This window comes from Ursus americanus, chromosome 9 (genome assembly GCF_024610735.1).
Source record: "Ursus americanus isolate L20-20 chromosome 9, mUrsAme1.1.p, whole genome shotgun sequence".
Taxonomy (NCBI): domain Eukaryota; kingdom Metazoa; phylum Chordata; class Mammalia; order Carnivora; family Ursidae; genus Ursus; species Ursus americanus.
Window position 1 is genome coordinate 57,256,548 of NC_142135.1, and position 13,285 is coordinate 57,269,832.

General features: G+C 38.3%; 1 protein-coding gene across 24 annotated transcripts in view; it reads left to right on the top strand.

Annotated features, from left to right (window-relative positions):
• The window catches only part of STAU2 (staufen double-stranded RNA binding protein 2), a 312,861-nt gene that overhangs the window by 179,872 nt on the left and 119,704 nt on the right, over nt 1–13,285 (top strand). For all 24 annotated transcript variants that reach the window (XM_045810157.2, XM_045810160.2, XM_087864805.1 and 21 more), the window contains one exon: nt 11,259–11,566. In XM_045810157.2, coding sequence (XP_045666113.2) covers nt 11,259–11,566 — 308 coding nt within the window. The remainder of the gene's footprint in view (nt 1–11,258; nt 11,567–13,285) is intronic.

Consider the following 13,285-nt stretch of genomic DNA (forward strand, 5'->3'; position numbering starts at 1 on the left):
TCTGTTTTACCATTGTTTCAAGCATGTTTCTGCTTGCTTAGTTGAAGCATTTTTATCATGGCTGCTCTAAAATTTTCGTTAGATTCTAAAATATTTGCATCTTTTGATTTTTTTCTATTCAATTTGAGATCTTCATGGTCCTTGATATGATTTGCAATTTGTGATTGAAACTTGGACATTTTCATATTATACTGTGAGACTCTGGATCTTTTGTAAACCTGTTTCTATTGGTGTGTGTGTGTGTGTGTGTGTGTGTGTGTGTGTGTGGCACCACTTGGCATGTGGAGTGAGGGGTGCCACCTTGTTATTGTTAGTTGCAGGTACAAGTCCAGTTTCCTCCTTCTACCTCCATTGATACCCAAGGTGGTGGGCTCTTTATTATTGCTGGATAGGATGGATGTACATTCTGGCTGCACATAGTCTTCATTGACACCACAATAGAGATAACCTTTTCACTGCTAGTTGGTGATTAAAGTCCTGACTCTCTACTAGTCCTCTCCTGATGACACTCTAGCAGAGAGAGGAAAGAGCGTCTCATTACTGCTGGGTGAGGGTAGGGTAAATGTCCAGGCTTTCCTGTGATCTCCACTGATACTATAGGGTGGGGTCCCAGCTCCCTACTAGGCCTTCTCTAATGCTACCACAGTGAGGGTGTTGGGGAGTCTTGTTATAGCTTGTTGGGGGTAAAAGCTTAGGCTCCCAACTTGGCCTTTGGTATCATGGGTAAGAGTAGGACAGCAGTTTTTTGTGTGTGCTTGGCTGAACTAAAGTAGTTTTTGTCTAAGTTTTCTGTCTTGCTAGACTATTCAAAAAATGAATTTGTTATTTTTGCAAGGCAATTTTTAAAATTAGGTGTTACTTAATATTTATATAATTCCAGTCAGTTCATTTTTATTTATAATATTACAGAATCATTCACAACTTTCTGAGTAATACATAGACTAATTTGTAATAGATTAAATCATAATTTGTATCACATAAGGAGAATTAAAAGAAAGTGTTGCATGGATTAAGTTCTTTCATCCCAAAGCTATGTTTTTTTTCTGTTATGTTAACCTAATACTTGAAGTTACTTTCTCACCACAAAGAATTATGATGCTGGACGAGCACAGAACGTTATTTTTCAATGTCTTCCCAAATAGTAGTTTCACAATTTGAATCTTTTTTTCTTTTTTTTTTAAAGTAACTTCTGCCTGGCTTCTATCTATCTTTTCTATTATTATGCTACTTGAGTGAGACTCTGGTTCATTGAGCCTAGAAAATAAGTTTGAAATGAAAACTAGGAGACACCTCATATTAAGTTCAATATCTTGACAGTTTCTTTTCTCTGTTCTGGTGTTAGAATATTCAAGACTCATTTGCACAGAACTTGAACATACAGATGCAAAGAATAATAATTTTTGGTTTTATATTTGTTTTACTGATTGAACGGTAGTTACACATGCTGACTCCAAAGCCAGATGCCTAGTTGCAGTCCCAAGGCTTGCCACTTACTGGCTGTAACTTTGAGAGGTCGCCATGACCTTACTGTGCCTCAAGGCCTTCAACCGTAAAAATGGAGATAATCGTAATTCCTGTGACAGAGGGTCATTGTGAGGATTACTGAGCTAATACATGCAAAGCTTGCTTTCCAGTAAGGACTGTGTGAGTTTTATCTATAATTATTATTGTTTTATGAGCTGTCTGGAACAGATGCTTGGGGTGCTAGCAGGGGAATAGTGTGGTGCAAAGTGCGGGGCTGTTGCAGTAGACGGCTATTTCAGTATGTGTTTCTTCCTGCTGAGAGATTGGTCGTTTGTATCATATGGAGGGCTTATATAATCCGTTTTTCAGTTGTTTTTTTTTTTTTTTTTTTTTTTTTGCAGTTTTAAGGAAATAGTCACTAATGGATTTTTTTCTGTGAAGAAAAATAACTAATGATCTTTATTTTATCAGCAACATTTTAATGCCATTTAAATAAATGAATAATTGAACGCGGCTCATTATCTTCACAAGCTGCTTTCAAACTTCATTTTTAGTATAAGTTTGCCTTACTCAGTAGAAATATTCACAGTTCTGTCTTTACTGAAAATGTTGAGCCTTGAGCAGCTTTCTTCTACATAAGCCAACTGAGACTTTATTAAGGTGAATTGTGAATTTACTCACCATACTCAGGTCCTTATCCTTTGTCATTATCTATTTCTAAATTTTCTTTTTTAAAGAAAAAAAAAAAAACCAATTCAGCTCCTGGGTTTGAAAGCTCTTGACTAGCCCCTTTCCTTCGCTAAGATAGTGGACATTTGTGCAGTGGAACAAGCTTTCCAAAGGCATTTCCCAGTTCATTTAAAATTTGTTTTTAAAAAAATTCAAAAACACCTTTTGTTGCTGTTACTGTTACTGTTTGTTTTTAGCTTTTTAAGGAAAAGTTATCATTTATCATTTTGTTGTTCCCCTCCTCCCCATTGCACAGCTGAAATAATGAAGGCACAGTCCCCCTGAGGTATGCTGGGTGCTGTGTCACGGGCTCCTGTCAGGCCTCTCCCTGGGATCCCACCTTTTGTGGCTCACGGCTGTGCTAAGCTCTTTTCCCTCTTGGTACTGTGCTCACCAGAAGACTTTCCTACCTTGCCAACAAGTTCTGTCAGTAATTTAATTCATATGCATTCACCAAGGTAATGACTTCACATATATCATGTTAAATGTAGCCCCTGCCCTCCCAAAAAAAGAAAGAAAAAAGAGAAAAGACCAATAAAATGCACAAATTAACAAAATTAGTGCTGTCCAACTCTAAGGGCAAGAACAAGGTTGGTTCCCCCAACTGATTTAAGTTATGCTTTGTGAGCACATTAAAATATATCATTTTATTCATTAGTTCAGTAATGACATCTTTTTCAATGTAGCTGTTTCTTTAACAGAACAGCTATAGTGTCATCTGTAATGTGAGATGTGATCAAATGTTTGCTGATTAAGAGAACTTTACCTTCCAAGCTGATTCTGAAATTGACCTTAAAAAAGAAACTTCTGGGGCGCCTGTGTGGCTCAGTTCGTTGTCTACCTTTGGCTCATGTCATGATCTCGGTCCTGGGATTGAGCCCCACGTCTGGCTCTCTGCTCGGGGTAATCTGCTTCTCCCTCTCACTCCCCCTCTGCTCTCTCTCTCTCTTTCTCTCAAAAAAATAAAATATTAAAAAAAAATAAAACTTCTGACGAGTTATTGACCTGTTTTATTTTTTTCATTGTATTGCTTTTAGCCAACATTTTCCCTTTTTAGTTTGATTTGCAGAAAAATTTCTTTCAAATTTTGCATTACTTGGTTTTTGTCTCCTCCTAAATAGTTTATACTTGACTTACAAATTAGGCAGAACTAGGGACCCTTGAGCCTCAGCTGGAAGACAGGTTGATACTGAGGTGTGCGGAAAGGGAGAAGTGCCACCCTGTTCCACTGTATCTCAACAACAGGACAGCAGAAAATGGAGATTCATTTATTTATTTTTATTTTTAATTTAAATTCTCTTTAGTAAACATACACTGTATTATTAGTTTCAGGGGTAGAATTTAGTGATTTATCTGTTGCTCATTACATCAAGTGCCCTCCTTAATGCCCATCACCCATTTACCCCATCCCCCACCCACCTCCCCTCCAGCAACCCTCAGTTTGTTTCCTAGAGTTAAGAGTCTCTTACATTTTGCCAGAAGCGGAAATTTCCAAGATCCAATCAGCCTAGTAGCTAAAGAACATGCAGATGGATTGACTGTCCGTGCACTCCAGGAGGAGGACCATGGTGGTCCAGTGGTTCCTTCTTGGCTGCATATGTGCTCATCTAATAAATGGCCCTGAGCTTCCCTGGGAAAGAAAGAATACCAGCCTCTAGGCCAGAGCCTGGAAGCCAGGGACTCTGCATTAGGCAGAGGCCGTGGTCAAAGCTGCAGACTCAAGGAGCAGGCCCTGACAGTGCCAGCCCTGCTTGTTCTCAGGGCCACATCTAGTGCTGGTGCCACTGTCCTTCCTATCTTGATGTCTCAGCAGGATCTTGTTCTAGGATCTCTGTACTGAGGGAGAGGCCCCGAGCAACATAAAAGTGCTTTCTTAGGGGCGCCTGGGTGGCTCAGTCGTTAAGCGTCTGCCTTCAGCTCAGGGCGTGATCCCAGGGTCCTGGGATCGAGCCCTGCGTCGGGCTCCGTGCTCCGCTGGGAGCCTGCTTCTTCCTCTCCCACTCCCCCTGCTTGTGTTCCGTCTCTTGCTGGCTGTGTCTCTCTCTGTCAAATAAATAAATAAAATCTTTAAAAAAAATTTTTGAAAAAACCCAGTGCTTTCTTATAATTGGGTTTTTCCAACTTTTTAAAGCTGTAAAAGTGGTACAGAGGGTTTACATGTACCCATCAGGCAGCTTCTCCCAATGGTGACATCTTACATAATTACAGTACATTAACAAAACTAGGAAATGGATACTGGTACAATACAGTGAAGTCGAATATAGACCTTACTTGGATTTCCTGAATTTTCATAGAGATGATTTTTAAAAATCATTGTAAGACTGATAAATCATGTTGTCGTTGCTCATGCTTTTCTCAGATTTAGATTTCTGGTTTTGAAACAGCAGTCCATTTCCCAGGTTTTAAGATTTTTTGGAATTATAGTTTGTTTCTGAAACTTTAAAGATAAGGTTTATTGAGCAGATTAGAATGATGACAAGAGACGTTACCACCATCAGGACACACAAGGGAAATTCAGTGAGCAGCAAATGCTAGCAGGGTGGACTTACCTTTCTTTATCAACAGGAAGATGAGCCACATAACATATTTATACCCGGCCACCACTTAAAACTGTGGACAAGAGATTTTAAAAAACAAAACTCATTGGGAATTAATTTTGCCGGTAGCAACCAAGCAACTTCTCAGACAACCAGTTCAAAAAATTGAGGGGTGCTTTAAAATAATTGGTGCTAATCAGGAAGCAGAACAGGTAGCACTAAACAAAATATTCTTTTATTTTTTTTTTTTAAGATTTATTTATTTATTTTAGAGAGAGAGAACGGCAGAGGGTGAGGGTGAGGAGCAGAGGGAGAGAGAGTCTCAAGCAGCCTGTGTGCTGAGCGTGGACACTGACACAGGGCTTGATCTTCCAATCCTGAGATCAGGACCTGACCTCATACCAAGAGTCGGACGCTTAACCCACTGTGCTATGCAAGTGCCCCAACAAAATATTCTTTCTGATCAGAGAAGGAATAAAAATCTGAGGCATCAGCTTTCAAAACATACACAAATAATTGACTTTATTATTAATATTTGGTGAATTGTCCATGATGGTATCTCAGGAGAAGCAGAGTCTACCCACATGTGCTAAATTTCAGTCAGAGGAACCTGCCATCCCACCAGTCTGCTCCTTGTCTCACTTAAAAAATTATTTTATGTGGATTATGATTTTTTTGTTATGTAAAACTCACTGTGGCAAAAGGAGACCTGAGTAGTATTAGGTATTTGAATATTTATTTAAAAAAAAATTTAGTCCAACAGTTTTGTGACAAAAATTCAAAAAATTCAAAGCTTTAATATAAAAAGTGACAAACCGATTTTACGAAGAAATAGCTATGTATTCATTCCATGGACTTGCAGAGAAATCCTTCCTCATAGACTGGCATTAACCATTTGCACCAGTGTAATAACATCATCTTTCTTACCCTACATGATCTTGGCTTGCCCTGTTGTTCTGATACCATGATACCACTTAACTGCTCATTAACACTCATGTTCTTCAGCCTCTCTCAAAGAGTTAGGACGTTATTGAACATTGGAAGGCACGGTTCTCCTGAGTTTGCTTATCTGCACATGTGATAAAACCTCTTAAGAGATCTTGATTCAAAATGTCCTGTGCAGCTCTTCCACTAAGGACTAGAGCTCCACGAAGAGGCTCCGGGAGGTTCTGCGTGAACCAGAGGGTTTGCATACACACTAGAAAGAAGCACAAATCTAATGGGAAAAACATGTAAAGTGGGCACAATGGCCCAGCCTTCCTCATTTTGTAAGATGTCACAGTTGCTGGCAAGTTTGGGCTTTCAAAGTCCTGTTTGAACATCCATATGTTAGGGAGATTTTGGCGAGGCAGTCTCTGGAGTGTTTAGGGGCACCCACGGTGACATGGATCAGCCCTAGAGTCGACCCCGGGCTAACCCCAGGCACGGAGTTTAATTCCTGGATTAAACGTAGGTGTTTGGAGCTGGCCTGGCATTGCTCTTAGCTCCCTACTTGTTCTTTCAGGAGGCCATTTAATGTAATGTTCAGGTCTCCTGGCTCAAGAGACAGACTACTTGGAGTCATATTCTAGCATTGGTTTGTACTATCCATATGACCTTGGCTGAGTTCCATGCTTCAACTTTTTCATTTCTAATATAGAGAAATAAAAATGCCCATTTCATCTGGTTGTTGTGGGGAATTAAGTGGGATAATTTCATTTAAAGGGCTAGCATAATGCCAGTGTTGTATCTAGAGTGTAGCTGTGTACACTGGTTACAGACCAGTAGTACCAACATGAGAGTATTAAAGGCAAAGTCAAGGACAGAAGATAGATGATGGGAAAATGGGTTAAGGACATCCTCGGAGAGAGCTTGAATATAGTAGGATGTAATAGGCTTGAGCAAGGGGAATACATTTGAAGTCCATGAGCAAAACTGACGTCCAAACTAACAGAAAAGAAGGCACAGGCCTAAGGTGGTTACATGAGTTTATCCTGCACAGTAATTAAATAAGTGTTAATCAATATAACAATGAAATATTGTAGTGCCAATAATTCTTTAGAATAACTAAAACCTGTTTCAACAGAAGCATGAGAAAACAGGTCTAGTCACATACTGCTACTAGAAGTATAAATTGGTATAGCTTTTCAGGAGGCCTAATTGGCAAAATAAGTTAAAGTCCTTAAATATGTATAGCCTAAATTACTCTTTGATTCTACTTTCATGTCTTTACCCTACTGAAAAGCTACTTAAATTTACAACAGGAAGAACGTAAATGAATTGTGACCAATGCATACGCTCTGTTACCAATATTCAAGTTAAAAATCATTCGGTAGTTGACCACCGAAATCCACATGTGTCTTTACAGTCTTTCAACAACTATTATATTAGTTGAGCTCTGTAGAAAGGAATCTTCTTTATTCATGAAGAAAAGTCAACTCAGGCTTTACTGTAGAATAAGGGAGCCTGAACTCTGCATGAGTTCTTACACTGTGATGTAATGCCTCTCTGGAGTGTTGAGGGAGCAGTTGTGTTGCTTTATAATATTGTTATTGGCAAGCCCATTACTGCTGTGTAATAACAATACTGGAGTAATGCTGTTAGTTTCTTGATTTCTTAAATTGAGTGTAGAATTTAGAGTCATAACATTTAAATTATTCTTTAAATAAGAATTACATATGGTATTTATGCAGCTCGTGAAGAAACAGAAACCAGTAAGACATCTCACTTATCAAATTGGCAGATATTTTTACAACTTTATTGAGGTATAATTGGAAGTATAATAAGCTGCACAGAATGTCTATAGTTTGATCAATTTTGACATATGAACTGTTTTTACTTACAGCACTTCTGACACCAAATATATGAGGATTTTTTTCTCCCATACCAACCAGTTCTCCAATATTCCAGACACCGGTTGGGTGTCATACAGTTCAGCTCAATTCTGACACAACCCAGAATTCACATAGACCCCCCACAGATCAGGGCTCAGTCCCACAAGACAGCCCCACTCAGATGCCAGTCACAAGTTCCATGCCACCACCTCTACTTCTCACCAGTTGGCTGTCAATTTAGGGAGTTCCCACAACCCCTCCTCAAATTGGATCATTTGCTAGAATGGCTCACAGAGCTTAGGCAGATGCTTTATGTACTATTCACTGTTTTTATTTATAAAGGATATAAAATGAACAGCCAGATGATACGGTACATAGGGTGAGGTCCGGAAGGCTCTGGAGCACAGCAGTTGGCATTGGGGTGCACCACCCTCCCAGCACGTGAATATGTTAAAAACTCGGGCGCCCTCCAAGCTTCATCATTTAGGGATTTTGTATGGAGGTTCCATTACATAGGCAAGGTTGATTATATCAGCCAGTGGACCATCTCTAGCTCCTCTCCCCTCCCCAGGGGTCTGGGGGTGGGGCTGAAAGTACCTTTTTTCTTGTTTTCGTATTGGGTATTTTTTAAAAATCTTCTCACTTATCCATACAGAAAGCAGAGGCAAAGATTGTTTAATAATAATATCCAATACCAAAATAGGAAAAAAAGGCACTTTCATATATTAATATAGGAGTGTGAAATTCTTACAGCTTTTTTGGAGTTGTATCAATTTGGAGCAAATTGTTAATGTCAAAAAAACCTAAAATGCATATTGTTTGAACAGCAATTCTGCTTCTAACTTAAGGAAATGAATTTTCTTGTAAACAGGGATTTAAAAACAAAAATGTTCATTACTATGTTGTTTATAATTACAAAAATTTGGAAACAAGTTAGATGTCCAACAATATGGACTTGTTTAAGGAAATAATTCATATAATGAAATATTATGCCTTAATATTAGTAGTAGAAGTATATTGTTTTATAAACAACAGGATCATATGGTATTCCTATGTTTTAACATTTTTTCAACTCAACGACAAAAAAGTTCATACAAGAAAAAGACTAAAAGCGTATCTTCAAAGCAAAATGTTAATAGTAGTTTCCTCTGATTAATGAGATTTGTCTGTATTTTTCTGATGTGTGTTTTCTTTTAATATTTTTTATTGAAATTTTTTCCTGATTATAAAACTAACACAAAGGCATAAAGTCAGTCCATAAAATCCATAAAATAATTTGAGCTAAATTAAGAAAAAAACTGTCTTATGTTTTGATGCTATCAGGATAAAGTCTCTGGAGCTTGGCCCCTGCCTGCCTCCACCTTAACCTTTTGCAGTTCCCACCTCTCTCTTCATGCCCTGGTGCTAAGGAACTGCCCAAGGTTTTCTGGCACACTCACTCTGCTGGTCCCTCCCCGCCTTGGTCTCTCTGCCTTCAGTTCTCTTCCTCCTTGGCTTTATTCTTCTATATTCTCTGCTGTCAGCGTCATGTCCACGAAGCCTTTCCTGAGCTCCTAGTACTTCTTTCCCATTCCCACTGCTCTCTAGATCCATCTTTACTGAGGCGCCTACCATGTTATATTATCCCTTTCATTTTCCTCCCCCAACAGACTGAGCCTGACTGGGGGTCAGGACCGTATTGGTTAGCACAGTGCCTGGAACCTCTCAATAGGAGAGCTTAACTATGTGTGTGCGGGTGTATGTGTAACTGCACAATAGGAATAAAGATGTGATGGGATCAAACAACGTGGAGTGTTGGAAGAAGTGTGAATATATCTGCATAACTGGAGCATGGGATCTTCATGAAGAATTTAAAAAAAAATTTTTTTTAAGATTTTATTTGTCAGAGAGAAAGAGCACAGGCGGGGGAGCTGTAGCAGGTTCCCCGCTGAGCAAGGAACCTGATTCGGGAGTTGATCCCAGGACCCCGGGATCATGACCTGAGCCGAAGGCAGACGCTTAACCGACTGAGCCACACAAGCATCCCTTCATGAAGAATTTAGATGAAAATAGAAATATAAGGAGTAGCCAGATGATTAAGGGCTTCATATGTCATCCCAAGGAGTTTGGATTTAATAGTATAGTGATGGGAAGCCAGAAAAGACGTGAAAGTAAGAAAATGGCTAGCCTTAGCATTTTTCAAAGTGTTAGTTGTTATTAATGTTATGTAAAACACTAGGATATAGAATTGTTGAATCAGTATATTATACACCTGAAACCAATATGACAGTGTATGTTAAGTATACTAGAATTAAAATTAAAATTTTAAAAATTGGATAAAATAAATTTGTGAAGTCCTGGGTTAAACCAAGTTGAATAGATTTTTGTTCTGAACTTCTCAGTCTCTACCACGCTAATGTGCATTTTTAATCCTCCAAAAGGTAAGGGTGTGTGTATGTGAGATCATTTGCGTTATTTCCTAGGTTTATTTATCATGGAACACTTTTATTTGGGGCTATGTTATAGACATTTGGGGAAATGGACACCAGGGAGACTAGCAGCAATGAAACCATTTTTTAAAAGATTTTATTTATTTGAGAGAGAGAGAGCACAAGCAGGAGGGGGGGTGGCAGAGGAAGGAGCAGATTCCCCACTGAGCAGGGAGCCCAATGCAGAGCTCCATCCCAGGACCCTGAGATCATAACTTGAGCTGAAGTTAGACGCCTAACCAACTGAGCCACCCAGGAGCCCAGCAATGAAATCTTTTAGTGATTGTTACAGTAGTCCAGGTGAGAAACATGGAAGCCTTGAATCAGAAAGTTAATGGTAGGGGAAAGGGAGGCAAGAGCATGAGAATTAAGTTGTGTCTGTCAGAGCACATTCTCCAACAGTGGTGATTTCTCAATAATTTTAAAAGATAGCATGATTTGAGATTTGCTAATATCTGATCCAAAGACATTAGAACATGCAGTGTGAAATGCAGTGTGAAACATCTCTGAGACAAATGGTAGTCAAAGGAAAGGGCTTCTTTTTTATGTTTACAACCCCACCAACTGATAACAGAGCCCTAGGCTCACTCCTCTTGCTATCAGAACCTGCCCATAGTCTGGCTTGAACTCACACACTTGATGATGAAGGGACAAATTCTAGAGTGGATATGGTAACTGCTTATGTATTGGAGAGTCGGAGATGGTTGTCAGAAGTGTTGGTTGGACAACTGAGCAGATAGATGGTATCATAATGAGATGAACAAGATAGGAGACAGTGCTAGTTTTGGGAAGAAGATACTCTATCACTTTTTGAAATGTTCATGAGTTAGAGTTGTCTGTGGGACACCCTTATGGGGAGAAGAGCACCTGTAGGCCATCAGGTATGTGAGTTTGTACCTCAGATGATTTGGACTGATTCAGCCTTCATTTTACTTACTATTTCTCAATTACTGCATATGTTAGGGGTTTCATGTCTCTTTATGAGATGATAAAACATTAAATTGCAGGTTGAAGACCCAGCACATTCCTGATCTTTTTAAACTTCTGATTTGGGAATATTGAAGCATGTTATTCACCTCTAAATTGAGGCTGCAGTTGCCTCAGCACCATAAGGAAGTTGCTTAATTGACAGTTTCTTACTGCTTTGTTACTAAACCAAGTAAAATCATTAAGTTAATAATGCTGTAACATGTTTCTATTTTAATTATTTTAAAGGTAATAACAATGTTCCTTCATTTTATTTATAGCTCCAAAAGGAATTCTTCATTTGTCTCCTGATGTTTATCAAGAGATGGAAGCCAGCCGCCACAAAGTAATCTCTGGCACTACTCTAGGCTATTTGTCACCCAAAGATATGAACCAACCCTCAAGCTCTTTCTTCAGTATATCTCCCACATCGAATAGTTCAGCTACAATTGCCAGGGAACTCCTAATGAATGGAACATCTCCTACAGCTGAAGCCATAGGTTTAAAAGGAAGTTCTCCTACTCCCCCTTGTTCTCCAGTACAACCTTCAAAACAACTGGAATATTTAGCAAGGATTCAAGGCTTTCAGGTATGAATTAAAAGCAAAAACAAAAACAAGAAAACAAATTCATTAGCCCCAAATCCTTCATCTCTATCCATCAGAAAGTTCATCCTTGCCTGCTAGTGTGGCCTATATGCCACTTACATTGTAAAGTATTAGGAACACAGAGGTCAGAAAAAAGAGAGCCATATGCACGTGCCTCATTTTCTTTTATTTTCATTCTATCCATTCATCTTTTGCTGCCTGGCTCTCCTCCATTTTCCTTCTTCTTCCTCTTATTGTTATTATTTTTTTTTTGAAATATTTTTAATTTTCTGTTCTGTCTTCCAGTTGGTCTTGGTTGGGTGCATTTAACTCCTCACTCTGTCTTCCACAAACAAAAATTCTGCCTTCATACATTTGCTATTAGTATTTAGCACTAAGTTCTCCCTCATTTACAATAAGGCTGAGTTTTTCAAATGATGATTTTACTTCATAGCAGTTTTGAAGTTGGCATTCTATTGCTAGTAACGATTCAGGTATACCATGAAGGTACAACATCCTAGAACTCTATTTTAATCTTAGGAGTTAATTAAACATGGTTTTAGAACAATAATGACATGCTTTCTAGTTGTTTGAGGCATAAAAACATGTATTTGTTGTAGCGGATCATGTTTTGAACTGTCTAGGGTAGCACCTGTCATGGTACTAACAGTTGTTTCACGGTCAGTCTGACTCTAGCTCACAGCTCACTGAACTTGTGTATATGAATTTGGGGATGGAAACTTTTTTCCCCTATTTATTCTTTGTTCCCCTAAAGAAAAAAGAAAAAAACCAAAAAAAACCCCACCCAACAGTCCTTTCTGGATAGAGCTTTTAAAAGAATTGTTAACTCTAGGAAAAGGAGATACCCGTGTTCTGATTTCTTAGTTGCCTTGAAACTCACGTACTGAACTGTAATCGCTGACCGGACTGGATGAACAGCCGTGTGCTCATGCGTAGAAAGAGTGTGCTGCACCCTCAGATTTCACTGTTTTCATCCCCTTTTCCATCTCAGTCTTATTCCTTAAGACCAAAAACTGTAATTTCCTTTAGAAATGCTCTAGAAGCTCTGTATTGTGTAGAATGATCATGTATTTATAAATATTTTACAAGTTTAGATATAAAATCAGAAAGAAGATCATGTGTTTTGGCAGGTATTTTGCATGGTTTTTTTGTTTGCCTTCACAGAAACCCGATTCTTTCAAATCTATTGCCAGGTAATCGTTAGTGTTTTTAATTAGATTATTAACATGAAATTGAAGAAGCTGTTACCAATTATTGGCTCTGTCGTCTGAAATTTTAAACACTTAATTTAAAGTTAAAATTTTAGAATTTGTGTTTGTTGTTTACCTTAAGAATGACAATAAATCACTGTTTAAAATAAAAAGACCTCGATTCATACAGTTAAAGTACTGGAAAAAAGCTAATAATTTAGTTCTATAATCTGCACACAATGAACTAGAAATAAACTGTGATGAAAAGAAATTCACTGCTTATTTACAAATCTAGTTATTTAGAAATGTCTGAGAGTAACACTGCATTTTTATAGAAACAAAGCACAAAATACATTCAAGCTCTGAATTGATTTTTTTGCTTGGAGATGTTATTATGGTAGATGTGATTTTGCTGCCAGAGGAGCTACTTAACTTTTTAAATTTGTATTTATTTGTTATTTCTTGGTGTTGATAACAATTATAATTTTATAATTACTTTAGTCAAAATGTA